Raw genomic sequence first — 23655 nt, 5'->3', positions numbered from 1 at the left:
CAGGTGGCTAATCCTGGAAAATCCTGGAAAGTACTGCAGGCTTTCTGATTGGCAAGTGCTGAGGAAACAGGTCAGACCTTGTGGGATGGCTTCCATAGGACTCCTGTGGTCGCATGCCAGCCATTGCAGCAGCCTAGGTAAGAATGGGAGTGGCTGCGTGCTACTGTGCGCTTCCTTCCAGAGTGCAGGGCTGCACCAGGGTGGGGAGGCTGGCTGTGGTAGGAGCTGCACCCGGAGACCCGAAGGCCCCAGGCAGCTGCAGCGAGGCTGGGTTGTCGGTAATTGTCTCACTAGTCTTACTCCAGTGGGCTGCTTCATTTTCCATTCGTAACCTGTGCACATCTGGGTCTCCTTGCTTGTCCATGGAGTAGGATCTCCCACAGGGTAGGTACTGTACCAAAAAGAAACTACCAGGCCCTGCATGAAGGTGGCCATGGATTCTCCCTGTATACAGCCAAGCTTTACGGTCCCTGTATCTACCCAGCCAGCACCAGCTTCTTGTAATGTCCCCCTAAGTCACGCTACGGCAGGACCCCTGGACTCACCTGGGTGTAGGGGCTCAATGCCCACCTTTCTTGAGCTAGGCACTGAGGTCTTCCCTTTGCTATTCAGCACCTACTGTGAGGAGGTATCCAAGATGAGTGGCTAACTCAGGACTCTAGGCAGAGTGAGTTGGTCTGGAGGCCTTTTCCTCATCGCCCCTTGCCAGGGCTCCATCTTTACTCCAGGATCCTAAGTCTTCAGCAGGCCCCAGGCTCTAGCAGTAGCCCCAGCCCAGCAGAGCAGCCTGCTGCTCCGATTGCCCCCTCCCACCCTCAATGGCAGAGGCCCTGGGTCCAGCTACCCCCACTGTTGACCACAGGATGAACCACTTCTTGGAATGCAGGCCCTGGACCATGGTCATGGGTGGAGGGCAGGGTGCTGGCTGCCTGAGCAGGTCCCTTATGACTGAAAGACCTAGGACAGTGTGAGAATACAGTACCAGGCCAGAGGCACTGTATTCCTTCAGTGAGCTGAACTGTGTTTATTCCCTGAGAGGCCATGCCCATCTCACCCATATAATAGTATGTGGGATTCCCTGGTTGAGGACTACCTCAGCACATTTCCTACACAGTGAGGTGCAGAATCTCTTAGTTTGGCAGTGTCTTACCCTTCCTCCCTCATACAGTGGGATTACCCTTCCTCCCTCATACAGTGGGATTACCCTTCCTCCCTCATACAGTGGGATTACCCTTCCTCCCTCATACAGTGGGATTACCCTTCCTCCCTCATACAGTGGGATTACCCTTCCTCCTTCATACAGGATGGCTTTTGCCTTATAGCCCCATCAATATGTAATATCCCTTGGTTGAGGGATGGCCTGCCTCTTGTCCCCACATAGAGTGGTATATGAAATTCCCCAGTTTAGGGACGTCTTGTCCCTTGCACCCCTACACAGTAGGATGTAGGGTCCCCTGTTGAAAGATGCCCCATCTCTTATACATCCCATACTGGGGCATGTGAGGGTTCTTTTGGATAGATGGACCTTTGGCCTCTGCTTGGTGTTGGAAGTTCTCTCCCCTCACTCCATGTTAGGTCCATGGTGATATAGGCCAGCTGCAGGTGCCCTGTCCTCACTTGAGGGCCTGGGGGGTCAGACTGGGTGGCCCCAGAATAACCTCACCCTGAAGTAAGTGACAGATGACAGCTGTTCTTCAGGCCCATCATCTTCCCCAGGGCCAATGAACAGTCCTGTGGAGAGGTAGAGGGAAGTAGATGAGAATCCCTCTGGCCCACCAGGGGCCACTAAAATGCCTTGCTGCCCCCCATCTGTCTAAAGTTCTCCACACCATGCAGTCATGTCCCACCCCTTGTCCCTCTTGTCACCCCCACAAAGCCACGGCACATTGGCTATTATCCGAATAACTTACTTATTGTTTCTGTCCCTTATGGAAATGTCACTTCCTGGGAGCGAGGGACCAGTTTGTCCCTTGCCGTCTCCCTGGAGCCTGGTCCATGTTAGAAGAATTGTCGTAGCTATTGATTACCTCACCAAGGCAAGTGACCCATCGGCCTGCCCGTAGCCATTGCCTTAGAAGGAGTCAGTTCCATGGCAGCTGCTCTCCTACTGTATTCCTGACGTGGACGGTGTCTTTGGGCATCAGTGGAAGGAGGGAGGCTGTACCATGAGGGAAGCGGCTGGCCCTCTGCCGTGCTCACTTCTCAGTGGTGGCTTTTCTGAGTGAGATGAATTAGGAAGCACCAGACAGCAGATGCACTCTTCTCCCAGACTGCCCGGAAGCTTGGAGGACAGTGTCGGCGGCCGGCTCCTGTCAGAGCTGAGAAGGGACCTTCTTTTTTTTTTTTTTTTTTTTTTTTTTTTTTTTTTTTTTTTTTTTTTTTTGGTTTTTCGAGACAGGGTCTCTCTGTGTAGCTTTGCGCCTTTCCTGGAACTCACTCGGTAGTCCAGGCTGGCCTCGAACTCACAGAGATCCGCCTGGCTCTGCCTCCCGAGTGCTGGGATTAAAGGCGTGCGCCACCACCGCCCGGCCCGAGAAGGGACCTTCTTAGAGTGACTATAAATCCATTGTTATTTTGCCAGGAGAGAGATTAATGTTCAACATAATTTATCTTTTTCAACTTTTGTCTTAGCTGAGAAAATTTGTTACCATAGTGATTTTAAACATTGAGAAAGAACATTTTAATGAGCTGGGAGAGACGGGCCGGCTATCCTCAGCCGTAGATCATGATGGAGAAAGAGGACTCCCCCATGTCCCACTCTTCTTATTCTTCCAGTCAATGACTGCAAGGGACAGAGCCAGGGTGGATGCAGAGGTGGGCAAATGACTGCATAGTCCACCCTGAGTGTAGACGGTGACCTCCAGACTGCTATAGGGACCTCTCTGGTGTCCACTTCCTATGGGGACAAGGCCCCGCTAACGGTTGTTCTTCAGCTGTAGGGATGACCTCTGGTATGCATGCCAGTCCTCACTGTCCACCAGCACTGGCTAAGGCTGAGACCTCCATCTTCCTTCACATCCCTGGATAGTGGAGGCTACAGTGTGATGCCCAGAGCAGCAAGGCAGTGGTGAGGTCTCACTTGTCTCCTTCCAAGCAACTCCCTGAACACCCAGCCTCATTACATAGGTACCTGACTTGGGCTAGGACATGTGGCTGTTCCATGTCAGAGTCTGAGGGCCCCTGACTGAGAGAGGTCATGACCGCATGGAGTGGTTGGTTCTTCCACTGGCTTCCTAACCCACCGTGCCCTGTGCCACCCCTGGGACCTGAAGAGTTTCACTGCCGAGAGATCCCACAGCCTTTGCAAGCTCTCTCTGCCTGTGTCCTACATCGGAGTGGGAAGGAACCGCAGTCAAGTGCCCCCCAGTACTCCAGGTCCTAAGACATCTTACTTTCCCCGCAGCACGGCGGTACCTGCAGCATGCAGATCTGTCAGCAGAGGGCACCCTTGGATAGCGTTGCATGGGAGGTGTGCAACCTAGGCTGGCTACAGCCGTGACTAGTGGTCTTCCGGGCCAAAAGGTTGACCTTGTTCCAACTCTAAAGGAGAAGTGGGGATAGCCAGACACTCATGCCCTGTCCCAGCCCATAACTCAGACTCCCAGCCCTCTACCGAGAGGGCAGCACAGCTATCTCCTTCATCAGCCTGTTCGTGCTGACACCTTGCTGGGTGTCGCCCTCTGAGGGATCTGAGAGGTCTACTGTCCATGGGTGGGAGAGGGAAAGACTGTTTCTAGATCACTCTTCCTCGCATTAATTAGCTGTATTGCTCACACCCCATCGCTGCCAGGCCGTTGGTGGCACAACGTCAATCATCAAGAGGATAAAGATCCATGGGAGGTGGCAGCCAAGGTCTCACCTAGCTTCAGCCAAGGGTGGTATCAGGAGTGAGCTCAGGTACCCTCAGGGCTAGTCTAGAGACTCACTGTATTGAAGGGGACAGTTCCTCCTCTTCAACATACCAGATACTTGTTTTTCTTAAAATTTTAAATTTGGAGCATTTTAAAATTTATTTGTATGTTTTCTTTGATTTGCCTATTAACAAGGAATCTCAGAAAGTGTGAGTCTAGGATTGCACCAAGCCATAGTCTCCCACTCCCTTCTCCTCCACTCTGATCCCCTGTGACTGACACTGAACGAGACACACCGTGCCCAGGCTTTCATGCAGTGGGAGACACGAAGATGCTTCAGAAGCTGCCCCTGCCGAGGGCGGCTCTCAGTCTAGCGGGTCCTGAGCAGGACTCAAGCAGATGCGTGGAGGTGTGGGATGGAGCTAAGGAGAAGGTGTTGCGGGCTCCTCGCTCGAAGGGCCACTGGGGTTGCTGGAGATGCCTGTGTTTGAAGAATGCCTTGAATTGACAGCTTGACCCCGGTGGTAGAGGCTGCAGAAACTTGGTCCTAGGGCAGGTGAGCTGCAGAGCGGTACCACACACAGCTGAGTTTGCCCGACCTCTAAGCTGGCCTATTTGCTGCTCGCCATGGCTGGCCAGGATTGGAGTTCTCTTATGGACATCCCACCCTGTCCTCTGTTCCAGAGTCTGATTTTCCTGAGGACTTCTCCATCCTGACGACCGTGAAAGCCAAGAAAGGTAGCCAGGCCTTCCTGGTCTCCATTTACAATGAGCAGGGCATCCAGCAGTTGGGGCTGGAGCTGGGCCGCTCCCCCGTCTTCCTCTATGAGGACCACACAGGGAAGCCCGGGCCGGAAGAGTATCCACTCTTCCCTGGAATCAACTTGTCAGATGGCAAGTAAGTATCCTGTTGAGGAGGGGAGTGGAGCTGCTCGCCAGACAGCATGGGGCAGCAGCTAGCCAGGTAGTAGATGGCATATAATACCCACCTACAGGGTACCAGGAAGACAGAGCACTCGACTTGGAGTCCCAAGGCCTGTGTTCCCCAGAGTCGGTTTCTTCTTGTCTCTAAAGCTCCAGGGGACCTTTGCAGTTCCATAGTCCTGTTTCCCTGTAGAATACACTGAGTGCATCCTCTGCTGGCCCTAGATCAAAAGGGACAGAGGCGATCATGTGATCATGCCTACATGTTCCCAAAGGCACTTACCCTTATCAGACTGGATCTGACACAGTCTCTGTATGAGTGAATTGAAAACAAAGGCTTATGCCCAGTATTCTGCTGGGAGCACCCTAAATGCTGGTGATCACACAAAAGGTAGCCTTGGGGACTTCAGGCTGTGGTTTCTGAGATCTTGGGCAAGACTCTGCATCAATCTAGCACATCCACCCCACAGTTGCCGTGGGGGTTCATCTCCTGCATAAAGACTAGGGCTCTCATGATAGTAACGGTACTGTGACTGCAGCCTCCCTATGACTGCTTCCTGTGGCTGAACCCACCCTGAGCCCTCTAGCTCATACCTTCCATGGGCACCCCGGGAGCTCCAGGGTTTGCATCTTAGAGATGAGAAGTCTGGTTTGGAGGGGCTGAGTGGATTAGAGAGAAGCACGAGTCTCCTGTATTTTACATCAAGAAGGGCCTGCCTGACAAACGCTCTTCCCCGAGTCTGGCCCTCTTCACTGTAAGTGGCCTATGTCAGGACCTCGCAAAGCAGGACTCTCAGAAGCCCAGAACCTTCCCAGTCGCACTCAGAGAGGTGACTAAGAGAGGTGACTAGGACAAGTGCTCTGTGGTTTATAAGCATTCATTTCTTGTTGCCTACAGACGCTTTAGTCACCATGGGAAAAGAAGCCTACTGTAGCCTTTGGAAAAATAGCTCTGAAGCCAGTGGGTGTGATCCCTTCTTGACTCTTGGAGATTCTCTAAGTGACAGTAAGATTCTCGTGTGATCTTGCCCAGACTTGTGCCCAAATTTGTCACTCAGAGGTTCTGCAGCACATGGCCCTGGGTGCACTTACATGAATGGCCACGAAGCCACATGTTGGCCTTCTGCAGTGTGTACCCCTTTCCCTGCCTGAATATCTGTGTCTTTGCAGGTGGCACCGGATTGCTATCAGTGTCCACAGGAAAAATGTCACCTTGATCCTGGACTGTAAAAAGAAGATTATAAAGTTCCTCAACCGCAGTGACCACCCCATAATAGACGTCAATGGTATCATCATGTTTGGCTCTCGGATTCTGGATGATGAAATATTTGAGGTAGGCATGAGCTAGGCATTCCCCCATGCCACTTGGGACACTTGTGGCTCCTCATGTAGGGAATGCTATGGCTACTCTGGGAGACCCATCTCCTCAGCTAGGGACCACTAATTCGACTCGATTGCTTCCCACAGGATGCTGTGGCCTGTGAGTGGAGAGGCCAGACTAGCTGCCATGTGAGAACCATGCAGGGATGGTAGTGACTACCTTTTCCCAAGCAATGCAGTATTGTGTCTCCTGGGTGCCAGGTTGGGATGGACACCGGACACAGCAAGCTTGCTCTGACTGACACCTTCTGATTGGCCAGGGTTCTGCTGACAATTCCTGAGTGGACTTGCAGGACAGAGCTGGACCACATAGTGGGACTGTCAGGAGGGCACCTGCTGACTCAGTGTGTGTGTGCTAAGTCAGTGGTGTTCCAGCCTGGTCCAGCAGAGCCTGCTTCCCTGGGAAACACCCTAGAGACAGACGCAGGAAGCCCAGCAGAGCAGGGGCTGGGGCCTACACATTAGTCCACAGAGTCCTCTGCATTCGTGTTGGGCATGGAAGGATGTTGGGAATCATCTTGCTTCAGGAAGAAGGCTGGGACGAGAGCCTGTGCAGGTGTCTGGTGGTCCCAGAGGCCACCTGAAACCAGATGAACTGAGGCAGCACCTGTTGCATCTCTGAGGTCTGTGTCCCAGGTGCATCTGGAGCCTGAGCCCTTGGGCTGGGACATTTGGCCCAGTTCCTTTTCTTTGACATACCCTGGACTTTGTAGAAAGTTTGGGGGGTACATGCTCCCTGGCTGGAGAAGTTTGGTAATCACATGGAAAATGGTATCTGAGGGCTAGCTTGGCTCTCAGGTATCCCCCTCCGGGGACTGGGCGGGACAGAAAAGGGCAGTGCCCGCCTAGATCCCCAAATACTATGTGAATGCCATTTACTCCCTGTGCTGGTCACCACCAGGTGCATTGGCCACCTGTGTGCGACTGAGGCTTGCTGGTGACCTCACAGCCACAGTGGGGTTCCAGGGCCGTGACCTCCCAGTGGCTCAGGGCCCAGCAAACCGGATGCAATGTCGAGCTGACCCTAAGTGCTCTGCCGGTAGTCTGCGGCCTGACGTGGAATTGCAATGTGACTACAACATAGATCGGTGACAAAAATGACATGTGGTTGAGTGTGATAAGAAGTGAGTGCCTGATGAGTGTGAACTGCACTCACTGTGGAGGCGAGGCCAGAGTCAGCTCGGGTGAAGACGATGGGATGGGGCCTGTAGGAGCTTCTAGAACAGCCAGCTGCCCCACTGTGGAAATGCGGTGGCCCTCCAGGAGAAGAAGGGAGCAGGATGGGGATGCGTCTGCTGGACTCAGTTGCCTTCCTCAGGCTGATTTCTAGGACACCGTAGCCTGGGGCTTCTGTCAGGTGGGATGGGCACATGGGTTGCGCAGACAGCGCCAAACCCTGTAAACCATGGAGCTGCGGTCATTGCAGGCTTCTGACCAGGCTTGCCCAGGAATCTGGGATGACCTGGAGGGTGGCTGAATGTCCTCAGCTAGACAGGCTGCTCGTCGCCTCTGCCGGGGAGCTGGTGCTGACAGCGGGCCTAGGGGCCAAGTACTGCTTTTACCTGATACCCCATGGGAGGGTCTGGGCGAAACCTGAGATGCTGGCAAGCACCAGGGCTGTCCTGGAGGGTGTGAATAACAGGGGCACCCCGAAGAGTTAGAGAGAGAAGTCTTAGTCAGTGGGGCCAGGCTGGCTCCTGCTGTCAAGTGTCTGGTGACCAAATTCTTGAAGGCAGGCATGCACGGGCATCCATGGTTGAGCAGAACATCAGGTCTGACCAGTCCACTGTGTGCTAGTGGATGCCAGGCTGTGCCAGACACCTGTCATTCCGGCAGGGTGTGCCAACGTGCCTTTTATCACCAAGTTTCTGGAAAAAGTTTTGCATCTTAAAAATGTGTGTGTGTGTGTGTGTGTGTGTGTGTGTGTGTGTGTGTGTGTGTGTGATTTATGCATATGCATGTGCTCACACTCATGTTGGTGTGCATTTGCACATGTACATGTGTGCACATGAAGGCCATCAGGCAATGGCAAATGCCTTCCTCAGTCACTTTCCACTTGTTTTTGAGACAGGGTCTGGCTGGTCACTAAGCTCCACAAGTTCTACTGTTTCCGCTTCCCCAGACTCAGTATGACAGGCGTGCACCACCATGCTCTGTTCTGGCGCTTCAGCCTCAGGTCTTCACGCTTGTGTGACAACCTCTTCGTTGACTGAGCTACCTCCTCAGCCTTGCACCATCTTCAAACCTAGGATCCCCAAGCAAATCCTGTAACAGAGCAGCCGGTACTATTTCTCCAGAATGCATGGGAAGGTGCCACTGAAGCTCAGGGAACTAGACCCTGCTCAGAGATCTTGGCTGGGTTTTCTCCATAGCTAAGGCTCAATTTTCCCATCTGCAAAATGGGGACAATAATAATATAGTGTGTGTGTGTGTGTGTGTGTGTGTGTGTGTGTGTGTGTGTGTGTGTGTGCCGGAATCAATCCACAGAAGGCGCACACATGCGTGATCCACAGCAAGCACTCTGTAACAGTTACCAAATTGTGTTGAGAATGAAGACAGGTCCCAATTTTCAAACCCATTTGAATACAGGCTGCAGAGTCCAGTTTTGCTCTTGCCTCTCTCTTGCTGTGTACAGCGTGGGCCTCACCCTGCAACCGATGACTGGCAACTTGGTTGGAACAGCAGGTTGCAATGCATTCACAGTCCCATATTTCTGGTGAGCTGTTTTCTCCTGCCGTGGAATTTGATTTGAGGGAGAGCGAGCGGCTGCCAGAAGCCAGGGATTTTTGTTGACCACAAGTTGTTAATGGTCTGAGGGCTGTGTTTTCCCAGCCCCAGGGTTTCCTGGCTGTTAGCTGTGCTCACGGCGGGAAATTGGACCTGTCTTCCTTAATGAAGACCAGCTAGGGCAGCAAGGCGGAGGGTGGCCAAGGGGGACTTCCCTCCTCTGCTTCTTATGGGCGTAATGACAGAGGTGGGGGGCTGGCCTCAGCTTCTCTGTGTCTCCTTGCAAGTGAAATGGGATTTTTATCCCTTTTGAAATAGAAGTGATTTAACTCTTTGCTTTCCAGGTTTCAGATGATAGTGCTTGCTGTTTTCTCATTTTCACCGCCTGACTTCTCTAGAAGGTTCTTGCTGGAAACTTCTCCGACGACCATTTCTTCCCACAAGAATCTCAGGCTTGTTAAAGGCCAGTTTGTTCCATAGCTCCCTGGATTTGAGAGTGGGAGGGTGCTGGCGCTGAGGCCGGGGCCAGGCTACGGCTGGCACAGGCTTGCAGAGCTCCCTCTCAGTACCCCTTCGAGGAAGATTCGCCGAACTCCACGTGGCTTCCAAGGGGCCTCAGGGAAGCTTGGGGTGTCCATAGCCCCCCAGAGACCCTTGAACAGAGTGAAGACACTCTGAGGGAGGAGACTTCCAGGGCCGAGGTAGAGGTTTCTGTGGCACAGCGGCGTCTTGTTCAGCTTCGTGGCATATACATGTTGAGCCCAACTGTAGTGGCCTTGGCAGGCGGTCTCTGGCAGCTGCTGGCTCCCTCAGGCATGGCCCCTTTGCCTCACTAGCTTGATTCTGAGTCTTGAGGTTTCCCTGATGTTCAAAGGAGGCTGTACAAAGCTACATAGAGAGGAAGTGGAGGCATATAGAACACAGGCTTTCAGCTCCTCCTGGGTGGCCTTCAGGTGGTCTTCCTGGTTGAGGACTTGGGGCTCAGCAGTCACATCTGTAAAATGGGTGCAATGGGGCCACCACCCTGGGGCTGAGCATTGAGGGCTGTGTGAAAGGCCTGCTCAAGGGCTTCAGGGAGCCATGCTGAAGCCAGGTCCTCTGGTGGCCAGAGCCTGGCCCGTTGCTGGGGGCAGTAACTGCTTTCTCCATGGAGACAAAGATGGAAGCTGTCCCACCTCTGGGGTTTCCAGACTTGTCTAGTGAGTAAGTGCTTTGACTCCTCTCAGAGATGAGGAGGGAGCGAAGCCTCCTGACCACCCCCTGCCTCCGTCTGAGCTGAGAGACTGTAGAGAGTAGATGGACACAAAGTTGTTGGAAACCTGGCCATAGTTACTGCTCCTGGGAACCCGGGCCGCAGCTTTCCCCTGCCACCTCAGAAGCCCGCTATGAAACACGGGCTATTGTTCTCATCACTGGGCCTCCCTCACACTGTCTGGGTCTTGGGGGCTTAGAAGGACCCCACTTCTTGCTCACTTGGTCGACTCTACCTCCAGGCTGGTGTTTTCCTGAGGGAAATGCTGAAGTTACCCTGCACAACTTGAGTCTTGTCCCTTTCCTTACAAGGTGCCTGAGATCTGAGGTGCAGGAGGCGCTGGGCAGGCCAAGGCCCCACGATTCAGAAAGTGTGTATGTATGTGTGGGGGTGCCTCGACCTCCCCATATGGGCAAACATTCCCTTTTCATCCAGGAGTGAGCTTTGGGCTTTGGAAGCAGGGACGCAGCTGTCAGGGAAGGGTGTTGTCTGGATGGGTGGAAGCGGGCTGCTCTTTGCTGGAGTGTCCTTGCAGCCGGGCTGTCGACAATAGCAGCCCTGTGCTCTGCCTGCCTACCTCAGGGTGCTGGCAGCCGGGGCTCTGTTCCCATCTGAGAGCTTGGGAAGCCGGCACCAAGACTTAGCAGCTTTATCAGAGGCCACCTGCAACATGGCAGAGGGGCACTTCTGAAGCCAGGGAAGGCCTTCTTCAGCCTGGACCTCTGCCACTGGCTCCTGGGATCCTACATTAGCCAAAGACATCAGAATCCCTGGTTCTGTGAGATCTGTGTAGCTTGGAACCTCATAGAAAGAACCAGAGCAAACACCTTTCCAGGATGGAAACTCGTTGCACTGACTGTCTTGCATGACGGTTAACGACCTGCCAATCACTCTTGACTCCTCCCTCTTCCATCGTCCTATTTCCCACTTCAACCTGGAACTCGGGGCTGCTCTTGTTCTGTTGTCTGCAGGTTTGGGCCTGACCAGTGTTCTCAAGGGAGGGCAGAGGCTGGTACCCTCTGCTCACTCTAGGGCCCTGAGGTGGAAAGGCCTTCTTGCTGAAGTATGCCATGAAGGAGGGCCATGGAAGAGACTGAGGCTTCGGGAGATATGGGGAATGGCTGGCTGCAGACTCTGGGCCAGGAGCCAAATGCACTTTTAAGCTGTTGAATGTTTCAAGGGGCAACAAGACCAAACAGACTGTAAACTCAGCTTTCACTGTGCACCCCCAGTTGCTGGCGGGTGCCCCCTCCCAACCACACCTCAGCATTTGAAGAAGGCCAAGTGTTTACCTAATCCTAGCTTCCCTGTTTCCAGGAGCCCGGCTTTTCCACTGACGTGTTTTTTCCTGGAATCTGCTCTGAGAAAGGAATGGGCTGTGCTGAGGAGATGCTTTCCTTGTTGGCCAGCCTGAGGAGATCTGGGTCTGGCCTTCTCAAAGAAGTATGGTCTGAGAGGAAGCCATCTTCTGTATGAGTGGGGAGCAGAGCCCCGGTCTCGCAGGGAGATATTGCCGATGTGGCCCCAGATCCAGGCCCAGCTTTAGCTCCGACTCTAAGCCTATCCCACTTTTCCTGCCCTTCACCCATCCACCAAGGGCCTCCCCGGTGAGCTTTAATGGTCCCAGGGATTCAGCTCAGGCCTAGTGTTGAGTGGGATGCAGAACCGATGAACAAGGACTTGTGTCACTGGGGAGTGGAGGAAACTACCACAGAGAAGCTGGTCCCAGCTGGTGAGAGTCTGCTAGTGACTGGCAGACAAGCTACAGAGTCCCAGAGAGCAGCTGCCCCAGTCCAGCTATTGGCATTGCCCTCTGCTACATCTCTGTCATCCTCCCTTGTCAGCCTGAATGACATACATGTCTCAAAAGGTGCCACAGTGAAGCTCTACCCACTCTGAGGGCAGCCAAGCAAGGCTGGTTCCGACTCTGGTTGCAGATAGCTATGAGGTCACTATTCAGAAACCCCTCTGATATCATCTCTGTGCCCTAGGCCCCCATTCATTATGATATTTACAGTCCAGAGGGGACAGTCTGGGCCAGCTGTTCCTGAGATCTGGCCTGAGTCCGTGCTGCTACCCAGGCCAGTGTGGTTGTGACTGTGGCCATGTTGGCTATGCTGAGAGAGATTCAATGTGCACAGCATGAAGACCCACATTCACATAGGCCTCTTGTACTGTGCTAGGGCTCTGCATCCTGACCTACAGATGGGAATATGGAAGCTTCTAGAGCTAAATGGTAGGACCTGGGTTCAGTTATGAGAAGGGAAACCTCAAACCCAGGCTCTCAGCTGCCCCTCCTGGTTGGGGACAACGCATGGTGGCCTGGCAACAGACGGGAGGAGTATACCTCGGTGGGTGAGCAGGGTGTGTGTGGGGTCTTGTCCGTCTGGCTGTGGACCATGACCCACATTTAGCCAGTCCTGTTCTCTGGCTTCCACTCAGGCATAGTGAAGGTGCTGCCTCTGGCCATCTCAGGCCATCATGCTTATGCTACAGCAGACGGTGTGGGCCTCAGCATGTGCCCCTTTGTGTGTTTGTGTATGGTGTGGTGTGTGTGTGTGTGTGTATGTGTGTGTGTGTGTGTGTGTGTGTGTGTGTGTGTGTGTGTGTGCATGCATGTGTGAGTGCCAGTGTGCATGCCATGGTGCACATGTGGAGGTCAGAGGACAACCCCAGTTCTTTAACCTTTCCTTCTACCTTGTAGAGACCAGATCTCTATTGTTCGCTGTTTCCTACACTTGGGCGCTGACCCATGAGATCTCAGGGATTCTGTCTCCACCTCTCATCTTGCTGCAGGAACACTGGGATTACAGATGGGCACTACCATGCCTGGCTTTACATGGATTCTGGGGATTTGAACTCAGGCCTTCATGCTTGTGTGCCAAGGGAGCCATTTACCTAGCCACACCATGTGTCCTTTGAGAGGCTCCAGAACACTAGCAAGTGTGGACTCAAGACTTCATCTGGCTATGTCTTCACTCTGCCTGTTCTCTGGTAGCTTGCACTTCCCAGGAAGGGCAGAGTTTTTCTGATGGTTCTCCTGGTGCTGACCCACACATGGTCACAGGTGGTGGCAAAGTGGAGAACCTATGTCCTTTTAATCTAGGAGGCTCTGAGTCTAAGGTCCAGGTGTGGGCAGGTCACATTTCCTCCCAAGGCTCAGCCTAAATCTAGTGGTCTCACTTGAAAACCCTCAACTGAACTCCATCCACATAAGGCCCATTTTTGGTCAGGTCATACTCTGGAGTTGAAGGTTAGAACTAAAGCATAGCTTTGGGAGGGGGGCTCCGTTTAGCTCATGTCTCTAAAGCAGCCTGGAAAAGGCTTCCCCAGACCCTCCAGAGCATGCACACCTCAGTGTAAGGCACTGGGCACTCCTGAGTGGCTTCCAATTCCCTAGTGATCAGGTTTAGGAAGAGTTGGGGTTGGGAGCAGGAGCTGGCACCAGCCTGTGTGTGGCTGGCAGCTGGCCACATAGGGTTATTCATCAAGTTAAGTTGTTGGCTGGAAGGTAACCAGATGGGCGGTCTCTGCTTCTGGAGACCCAGTAAGGCACAGTACTGAGGCCCTTAGCAGCAGAATAGGGATTCAGCCCTTGAGGCTTGCCTGGCCCAGGAGGGTGTCAGGGTTATTTCATGGAAACTGTGAGCAGTGGCCATCTCCCAGGAGACAGGGTTGACCTTGTGTTGGAAGTCAGGCCTTGTCCAATGACATCATGCTGGGCTGGCATGCAGTGGACATTCTGATCTGGTCCCCTGAGAGCATTGTGGCCAAGGAGCTCTAGGAAGTTAGTCCTCATTTCACAGAGGCACACAGTGCCAAGTCACTGAGGGAGGGGACCAGGGCAGACAGGGACACGTGTAAGGGGAGCAGAGGAGCAGTATGTCACCTTATAGGAGGAACATGTGGCAGAGGAACCTGTAAGAGCCTAGAAACTGCTATCAAACTGTTGATGGGTGAGTGTGTCTGGGCGCTGATTCAGGGGCTCCATGGGGAACTTGGCCAAGTCCTGTCCTTCAGTTCCCATGGCCGACTGCGTGGGTGTTGGGAACATGCTCTCAGAAACACGGATGGACACCTTTGAAGCTCCTCAATGCCAGAGTTTTTGAGTAACAGGAAGCCCACAGGCTATGTCAATTTGATTGGCTGTAATCCACCAGGTGCTCCTAATTGGGTTGATAGACACTGCCGTTGGCAATCACAAGTTCTTTCATTCCGATCTTAATGATGAATATTAGCTGTATTATACATTTGTTCTGGTTAGGTTTTTTTTGCCAACTTGACACAAGCTAGGGTCAGCTGGGAAGAGAGATCTTCAAATGAAAAATGCTTCCATCAGATGGGCCTTTGGGGCATTTTCTTGAATAATGATTGGTGTGAAATGGCCCAGCCCATTGTGGGTGTTGCCACCCCTAGAGGGCAGGCCGAGCAAGCCATGAGGAACAAGCCAGTAAGCAGTGTTCCCCCATGGTCTCTGCTTCAGTTTCTGCCTCTGGGTTCCTGCCTTGAGTTCCTACCTGGACTTCTCTTGGTGATGGACTGTGATTGGGACATGTAAGCCAAAACAACAACAACCAACAAAACAAAACAAAAACAAAATCCTTTCCTTCCCAAATTGCTTTTGGTCAGAATGTTTTGTCACAGCAATAGGAAGCTAACTAGGACAACATTACCCCCCCCCCCCACACACACACACATGCAAACATACACACACACTACAGATGGTTAGGAGACTGCAGGGTTCGTGCGGGTATCCTGTGGGGTCTGGGTTTGGCTCAAAGTCAACATGTAGCCTTCTTCACGTAGCCTCACCCACATCATTGGGCTCAACACATCCCGTGCTGATGGGTCAGGAGACCAAAGCCAGGCTCTGATCTTTGTCCTCCATCATGCCTTCCTGGATGTCTCAGGAAGAACTTCCTTTTCCAAATGTGCAAGTTGTCCCAAGGGTTGTTTTTTCTCCCTGGAGACGAACAGCTATGACACAGAGTTAGTCACCTGTGTCCCTAGACTTAGTAGAGTGTGAAACACTGAACTTGAAGAAGGAGGAATTAAAGCTATGTATGCTCCTGCAGGCTTTCATGCTGTAGAGGGGTGTTCAGATGATGGTGAGCCTTCACCAGGGATTGACGGCCAATTGGGATAGTTATGGTCATGACTGGAAGAGTGGTGGTGGTGTATTGGTGGGTGTGGTGATGCTGGTGGTGATGGTTGTAATGGTGGTAGTGATGATAGTAATGGTGGTGATGGTAGTCTTGGTGGTGGTGGTGGTAATAATTGTGGTGATGACCTTGGTGATTATGGTAGTGGTAATAGTAATCTAGATGGTGATAATGGTGGTGGTAGTAGTAAAAATAGCGGTATTGATAATGATGGTAATGGTAATAATAGTGGTAGTGATAGTATCGATAGTGATCTTTGTGATGATGGTCTTGGTGATGGTAGTGATGGTGATGACGATAGTGAAGGTGCTAGTGGCAATGGTGGTGGTGATGGTGAAGGTGTTGGTGGTAATGATGGCGATGGTAGTGGTGATGGTGGTCTTGGTGGTGATGGTAGTGGTGGTGATGGTGGTCTTGGTGGTAGTGGTGGTGATCATGGTGGTCTTGGTGATGGTGATGACAATTATGATGGTGAAGGTGCTGGTGGTAATGGCAGTGGCGATGGTGAAGATGTTGGTGGTAATGGTGGTAGTGACAGTGGTGATTGTGATGGTGGTGATGGTAGTGGTGATGGTGGTCTTGGTGGTGGTGATGGTGGTGGTGATGAGGATGGTGATCATCCATCCCTTTCTCCAGGCCCAGCTCTAAGACGTTTCCTGCATGATACCTTTATACCCTTAATAGCATCTAGGGAAAGACAGCAAGAAGACATTTTTGAAGCTGTTTCCTTAACTCTCCTATAAACACAGCCCAGCCCATCTCCACAGGCATACTGAAAACCACAGAGCAGTGTATTCTCGCTAAGTCCACTGGCTTAGACATTTTTTGTTTCCATCCTGTGTAGCTCATAAGCAATAATACCAAAACAAAGTTTTAAATGTGACTCGTGTGGGCTCCAGAAATCCCAGATGGGTGATCTGTCAACAGGAAACTTCTGAGGACATCGTGGAGTGACAGAAAGGGCCCCATGGCACCCAGTTGCTCTGCTCTGGGCCTGTGGAAGAATCCCCTGGCTTGTTGACAGGGTGTGTCCTGTACCTATGGGTACCTGGCATGTGCCTATGTGGCCTGGCTCTGTGATCCTCCACTGCTGTTGGAAACATGGTCATGCTCTGCTCCAGTTGAGGAAGTTGGGCTGAGGCCTCCCCTGGCGACTGCCAAGGCCAGTCCTCTTTCCATCCCCATAGATGGGGAAGTGTGGCCTGATGTGGTTTGGGAATGTGCCTAAAATCACTGAGCGTGATTCAGATGGGAACCCAGGAGAGCTTGGCAGTGTTACCTTCCAATTCCACCTTCCTCCACCTGCGACAACAATCAAGGCACCCTGGGAACTTGTCCAGGCCACAGGTGCCTAGGTGTGTTTTGAATGGGTGATGGAGAGGTCTAGGGCATGGTTCTGGGGATGGCTTTTGGCCAGGGCGTATGAGTGGGGATTCAAGATTTGTTTGGCTAGTACACTTGTGGGCTGCCTCTCTTGCAGCCTGGAACAAGAAGGGCTTGTTTTCTCAACTCGTTTGCACCTGTCTGTTTGTAGTCTTGTTTGAGGTAGTATTGGTAAAATTTGATGGTGGAATCTGTAAGTTAAGCAGTGATCTGTGGGGATGCCTGCAGAGCCCCCTTTGGATTGGGTGAGGGTCGAGTATGGCAGTCATGGTGTGGGATGCCTCAGGGAGAAGGAAGAATGCAAAGGAAGGGGAGCAGAGAGAGACCCCTGTTTTCAGAGGGCATATTGCAAAGCTCTCTGCTGCATGTGAGTTCACTGCATAGCCCCCAGGGTTGCAGACTCTCCAACAAAAGCTTTGCAATTTCCTCGGCCCAACGCAGCTTGGCTAAAATCTCATTATCGGCAGAGACACAACTGACTCGCTCAGCAAAACGCTTCGGGCTCCGTGAGCGCCAAGGACAGCATGATCTCTACTGTGTCCAAATAGGGATGGACCTGTCCTCTGCAGAAAAATGGACGGCTCACTTGATGCTGCCAACATGGGTGCATGGTCAGCACAGCACACTGGAACAACAGTAATGCCCAACGGGCATGGGGTGGAAGCTTCTAGAAGCTCCGTAGGGGCTCAGAAAGTAAGCCTGTGAACAGAAGGGGAAAGGGGCAGGCAAAGGCTGTTATGAGAGAAGTGGCATTCAAACACTGACACTTTCTTCTCCTCAGGTGATTTAGGGCTGCCATAGACAGGCTGTGTGGGACCGCCAGTTCTGGGTTGCGGCATTTGAAATTAAATGAAGTAATGGTAGGGCTTGGCCCTGGCCCTTGGGTTTTAGAAGAGTGGGTTGGGCTGCTACCCACCGTGTATAAGCCTGCTGGGTAACTGAGCAGTTTGAGGGTGTCCTAAGTGTGGTGTGCATAGCTTGACACTGGCCTTATCCCCCAAGGGGAGCAGCTCTAGGGAGCTGGGAAGGGTGCAGGCAGCCTCCTTGCTAGGTGGCCCATGAGAGTGGTCTCATCTCTCCATGTTCACACATCTGTGTCATGTAGAAGGGAAACATGAAAGAAGTCATCCATCCCCTCACTTGGAAGTGTGAGAATAGGGTAGGGTCAGGCCTGGGGAAAAGGTCACCTTTGCTGAGACAGAGTGGGCCAGAGAAGGTTGGTGGACAACACAAGACCTTGTCTGAGGCAGGCTCAGTCAAGGTTCCCTTTTCCTGATGTGAGCTCAGGACATCATGTGGGGGAGGGACAGGGGGTCTCAGTATAGCTCTTGAGGACCTGTGACCTGCAGGTGAGGGAGGAAACAGTGTCCCAGACACTCAGGTACTCACCTCGGTGCTCCTTGAGGGTCAGCCACTTACTGTACACTAGGGCCCTTCTATGACATGCACATGCATACAGACAAAGCAGTGCACACACAGGTATACACTACAGCTAACATACAGTCTCCACACCCATGTGTGAACACAAAATCTGTCCTCCTATCTACAAACATGCCAGACAACCTCAGCTTTTGCTACGAGGCCTGCAGAGTGTGTGTGTGTGTGTGTGTGTGTGTGTGTGTGTGTGTGTGTGTGTGTGTGTGTCTGTCTGTCTGTCTGTCTGTCTTCATGGTCATGTTGGGAAAGCAGACTCTGGAGAAAATCCCCAGAAGGCAGAGGGCAGCAGATGAGACTCCTGCACTGAGACCCCTTCCTGGCAGGCTAGAGGGCGGGGCTGGAGTGTTCCATGGCACCACTCCACTGGTGCGTGACCTCTGCCTCTCTGGGCAGAGTCATGCTTATGGAGAAGGGGGTATGTGGAATGGTTTGCATCAGAATGTAAGTAGGAGAAGGGTCAAGTCTGAAGGAACTGGGGGTTGTGTCTGCCATCCTTGCATCTCTGGGGTGTGTGTGCTGGGAACAGTTAGCAATAAGACATGACATTAAGGGAGCCTCAGTGAGACTGGATAGCCAGTGGCTCCGTGCAGGGGCAGAGAGCCTAGCTCTCTGGAGAGAGCCTATGGCCCAATCCCGAAATTCAGCCAGTTGTTCATGAGTACCTGCGGCCAGAGCCCACCTCTGGAAGGACAGCTGGTGCTGACTTCCTTGCAGCACCCCAGTTCCTCCAGAGTGCTGCCCATGAGCAATTACAACTTCCTGCCTACATTGAGAAGCCAGGAGTGTCCTTCTGGACTGCGGGCCTGAGACCTTTCCGGGTGGTCTCAAGCTGTGGGTGAGTTTATGAGCCCTGCCAGCCCAGCTTCTAGCTTCCTGCCTCTACCCCTGCTGGCTACTGCTAGGTCCTGAGGAGGCCTTGGGGGGGGGGCAAGCCCTGCATGTTTAGGGCCTGTATTTCTCCCTCGCCCATGCTGTAAAGAGGCCATTGTGAGATTCAGGGCTGTTGCATGGAGCCTGGATCTCTCCGGTGAAACATTGATAAGATGTACTCTGGCCATTGGTTTTTGTTTTTAAGATTTATTTATTTTATTTTATATGTATGAATGTTTTGCCTGCATGTGTATATGTGTACTTCGTGCCCATGGAGGTTAGAAGAAGGTGTTGGAGTTATGGTGGTTATGAGCCGCCACATGGATGCTGGGAGTTGAACCCAGATCCTCGGTGAAAGTAACAAGTTCTCTTAATGACAGCCCTCTCTCCAGCCCTAGGCTTGACTTTAATAAGTAGTTTATCTACCTGGGGTTTCCAGGCTTCTGCCACTTAGGCTACAGGCAGTGACTTCTAGAAAGCTTGCTGAGGCTGCATCCGATATGACAGGGAAATCCAGAGAGGCTGAGCCTCCAATAAAGCCCTCTGAGCTTCCTGCAGAGCTGGCTGGTCCACAGGGGAGTGAGGCTATTGGGGACATCTTATAAGGTCTCAAGATGGGTTAGTACAGCTACACCCTGCTGGGACTCCCTGCAGTGGGTACCTGCCCCCACCCAATGTGCCTAGCCCAAAGAGAGGCTGGATGTATCAGATCCACCCAGAAGCATTCCTGAGCTCCCAGGAGGATGAAGAGGAGCACTCTTGCCCTCTGGGATGCCGTTGAAGTTGCAGGGGCAGGACCTGTCCTTTTCACCTCTACCTCCCAACTCCACCAAGCCCAGCCTCTCCAGACCCACACCATCAGAGACTTCTAGAGGACCTGGATTTCTGAGCACGACATGTGTGTTCTTGGGTACAAGACTGCTGTCTGCCCTCTATCCACTGTGATGTATTTATTTATTTATTTGAGACAGGTTCTCATGTAGCCCAGGCTGGCCTCTAATTTGCTGTGTAGCCAAGGATGATCTTGAACTTCTAATCCTCTTCCTATCTGTTACCTCTCTAGTGCTGAGATGTAAGCGTGGTGCTGCCATGCCTCAGTTACATAGTGCTAGGGATTGGACCCAGGGCTTTTGTGCAGCTAGACAGGCACTCTGCTAACGAGTCATCATTGCATTTTTACCAGGTTGACAATGGCTCTAGAAGAGTGCCTTAGCACAGTCCCTGCATTCCTCATGACACCCCCACTCCCAGCACCCTCTTTGGTCTGATTTTCATTCGATAGCTACCCGAAGAAGTTGGCTGAGAGATTGGACGCCAGGCCCTAGCTCAGTCTGAGGCCATGTGGTAGCCCCAGGTCAGAGGCAGCCCAGGATGGAGGTGGGGTCTTCTCAGAGCCCAGGTTGGGTTTTCAGCTTTTCTCTTGCTCCTGCTCCTGTTCTCCCAAGGTCTGGGAGGGGACGGTAATGGAATCACAGCACCCTCACCCTGTCCTCCCAGCCCCAGCCTGAGGCTCACACAGCTGGGGAGCACAAACAGTTGTGAAGTAGAGCCCCTGTCCTACAATCCTGTCCTCCTGCTCTACAGAAAGCTCCTTGTCCCTTGGTAGTCTTGCTGGGCACTGGGCATTTGAGGCTCTTCTCCCTTGTCCTCACATGCAGTAAAGAAAAGCTAAATGGGCCGGAGGCACCCTGGACCAGGATCAGGTATAGAGTGAAGCTGGCTCCCTGTAGGGCTTGGAGATGGTCAAGATTCGGAAAGCCAGCATTCCTTGCCCAGCCTGGGTTGATTGATTCCACATCTAGGCTGGACACCTGACTGAGCTGAAGCCAGCTTAGCTTGGGTTCCAGAGTAGGCACACAGGAACATGGGGCTTTGTGTCAGTTGCTGGAGCCCTTTCTCCAGCCTTGGAACAAGTTGTCATGTAGTATGTAGGTGGTGGTGTGTCCCCACACTCAGTGACAGTGAGCCACCTTCCTCCGGGCCTGCTCTCTTGACCACTAAGCTGGATTGCAGAGATGTGCGAGACACAACTCTGCCTGAAGAGCTTGAGGTTCCTGAGGAGGCAGCGCCTGTAAGAGACAGTGACCTCACAATGTGTCAGCTGCTAGACCCCAAAGACCCCCAGTGTACACCGCCCCACAAAGGCGTCTCTTCCTCCCACCAAGTGTGTTTGGAAAGCATTTGTTTACATGCCAAGCTGTCGACTGAAAGAGAAAATATTTTATTTGAATTGGATGAAATTTGAGCTAGAGGTCGTGTTGCTTAATGAAAAGGTGTGGCTTTCCTGCACCATCCTGCCACGAGGCTCTCATCTGTGGGAGTTTAAAACACAGGCCTCCAACATCCTAGGAGGTACACGTGTGGGAGGGAGCCAGGGCGGTGCGCACCTCTGCTGGCCTCAGAGAAGGTGGGGAGGAGTGATGGGCATTAGAGAGAAGCATCTGGACTGCATGAAGCATCTGGACTGCATGTCGGTAGGAGAAGAGGTACTATGTAAAATACTGAGAGGGGATCGTTGGGACCCCTCTGTGCCCCGCCCCCATTCACTGCAGCGGAGGCTGCAGAACGTCAAGCAGAAGCAGGCAGTTTTGCGCATCTATTCTCTGACTCCCACATACCCTTGTGGGCTGAAGTCCACGGCTGCTCTAAGGGAGGAAGAAGCCCCTGTCCTTGCCCTTTAACCCCCAGGGGTCAAGCGTGAGCTAGGCCACCCTACCCCCAGCTGCCTCTTGCACAACTGTCCTGCCTCAGCTTCTGGTAGGAGCCTGGGCTCCAGGGCATAGCAGTATTGTGGTGATGTGGAGTGGCGGCGTGCAGCTCTTTGCAGGTATGAACAAGGCAGTAGCTGTCCTGCTTGTTGCAGGGAAGAATGCTTTTCTGTCTGCAGTCTGAACAGGAGTTTGTCTGCCGAGGTGGCGACAGGTATGGGGGGTCATCTGGTAGTCATGGGCATAGGCTTATGGGCTACCTCTGGTTAGCCCTACCTATGGGCTACCAATGTCCTAGTTAGTTTCGATTGTCAACTTGACACAGCCTCAAGTCACCTGAGGAGGGAGTCTCAATGAAGATACTCACATCAGCTTGGCCTGCGGGCCATGTCTGTGGTGCATATTCTTAATTGTTAATTGATGTAATAGAGTCAGTCTGGCCCAGGTTGGATTATTCTGTTCTGTAGGTATGTTGTCCTGGGTGTCTAAGAAAGCTGGCTGAGCCAGGCGGTGGTGACACACACCTTTAATTCCATCACTCAGTTGGCAGAGGCAGGCAGATCTCTGAGTTCAAGGCCAGCCTGGTCTGTAGTATGAATCTTAAAAGTTCTTATTAATTAAAAAAAAAACCTGGAGCCAGGTATTGGGGTGAATGCTGGAAGATCAGAGAAGCAGAACAAGCCACAGCTTCCTCACCTCACCACTTCCTCAGGTGATCCTGTTTCCTCAGTCTGGAAGCCTCTGAGTCCTCATCCAAATGGATCTCAGCTGAACTGCTGCTAGAAGCCTGAATGCTTAACCAGCTTCTAGTTCCTAGTCCTCACGCCTTAAATACCTTTCTGCTTCCTGCCATCACTTCCTGGGATTAAAGGCTCACTTTCTGGGATTAAAGGCATGTGTCACCATGCCTGGCTGTTTCCAATGTGGCCTTGAACTCACAGAGATCCAGAGGGATTTCTGCCTCTGGAATGCTAGGATTAAAGGCATGAGTGCCACCATTTTCTAGTCTCTGTATCTAGTGGCTGTTCTGTTTCTGACCCCAGATAAGTTTATTAGGATGCACAATATTTTGGGAAACACAATACCACCACACTGGTCTACAGAGTGAGTTCCAGGACAGCCAAGACTACACAGAGAAACTCTTAAAAAACAAAAACAAGCAAACAAAAAAACTATCTGAGCATGTACTTGTGAGTGAGCCAGCCAGCATCCTCCTCCATGGGTTCTGCTGTACTTCCAGCTGTGAGTGAGATCTCTGTTTAGAGGTAATGCCTCATGGAATAGCAAATAAGTCTGCCTTTAGGTTCCTGTCCTGAACTCACTCAATCCTGGGCTGTGACCTGGGAGTGTAAGCCACATAAGTCCGTCCCTCCCTAATTTGTTTTTGTCAGAGTGCTTTATCAGAAATGGAGAGAAAGCTAGAAAACTCTCAGGGCCAGGGACCTCTCCTGAGCCACAGTCACATGAGTGAATGGAACTCAGTGCCCTAGGGCACTAGGCAGACCTTAGGAAGAAATGTCTGCCCCTCCTTTTCCATAGAGGTCAGGGTTTGGGGTCTAGTCACTGTGATGGCACCTGGAGGAAAGGACCACTTGCAGGTCACTAGAGGCCACCCTACACAGCCATCCAAACAGACTCGGGCCTGGTTGAGGGTACTCTGAATCCCTTGCTCATTACTTGGGGTTTTCAGACTAAGCCTCCAGGGTTCAGAGAGGCTGGTTTTTGGTTCTGTCAGTGAGCACTTCCACTTCAGCCCAATTCTAGACCAGCTTCCTCTCAGAGACAGAAACTGGAGGTGAAGGACCCTGTCCTAGATCACAAGATGTCCACACCCTCCTTCTCAGGATCCTAGGAAGCCTTCCGTGGGCCCACACTCAGTGACTTCCAGTGACACACCCATCCCATTCTGCCATGGCCCAGTAGATAGGAGGGCCACATCTAGACCTCTTGGCTCTGGGACC

The 23655-nt window shown here is 52.4% G+C and overlaps 1 protein-coding gene across 7 annotated transcripts in view; it reads left to right on the top strand.

The window, feature by feature from the left end:
- The window catches only part of Col5a1 (collagen type V alpha 1 chain), a 154718-nt gene that overhangs the window by 38691 nt on the left and 92372 nt on the right, over positions 1–23655 (top strand). For all 7 annotated transcript variants that reach the window (XR_008215058.1, XM_052724382.1, XM_052724381.1 and 4 more), the window contains exons 3-4: positions 4536–4749; positions 5946–6108. Coding sequence is in view for 6 of the 7 variants with exons in the window: in XM_052724382.1 (XP_052580342.1) it covers positions 4536–4749; positions 5946–6108 (377 nt within the window). In the remaining variant the exon portion in view is untranslated. The remainder of the gene's footprint in view (positions 1–4535; positions 4750–5945; positions 6109–23655) is intronic.

Source organism: Peromyscus californicus, unplaced genomic scaffold, assembly GCF_007827085.1.
Source record: "Peromyscus californicus insignis strain IS unplaced genomic scaffold, ASM782708v3 Scaffold_7__1_contigs__length_154581171, whole genome shotgun sequence".
Taxonomy (NCBI): Eukaryota; Metazoa; Chordata; class Mammalia; order Rodentia; family Cricetidae; genus Peromyscus; species Peromyscus californicus.
Note: the sequence above shows the minus strand (reverse complement) of the source record. Positions and strands in the feature narration are given on the sequence as shown.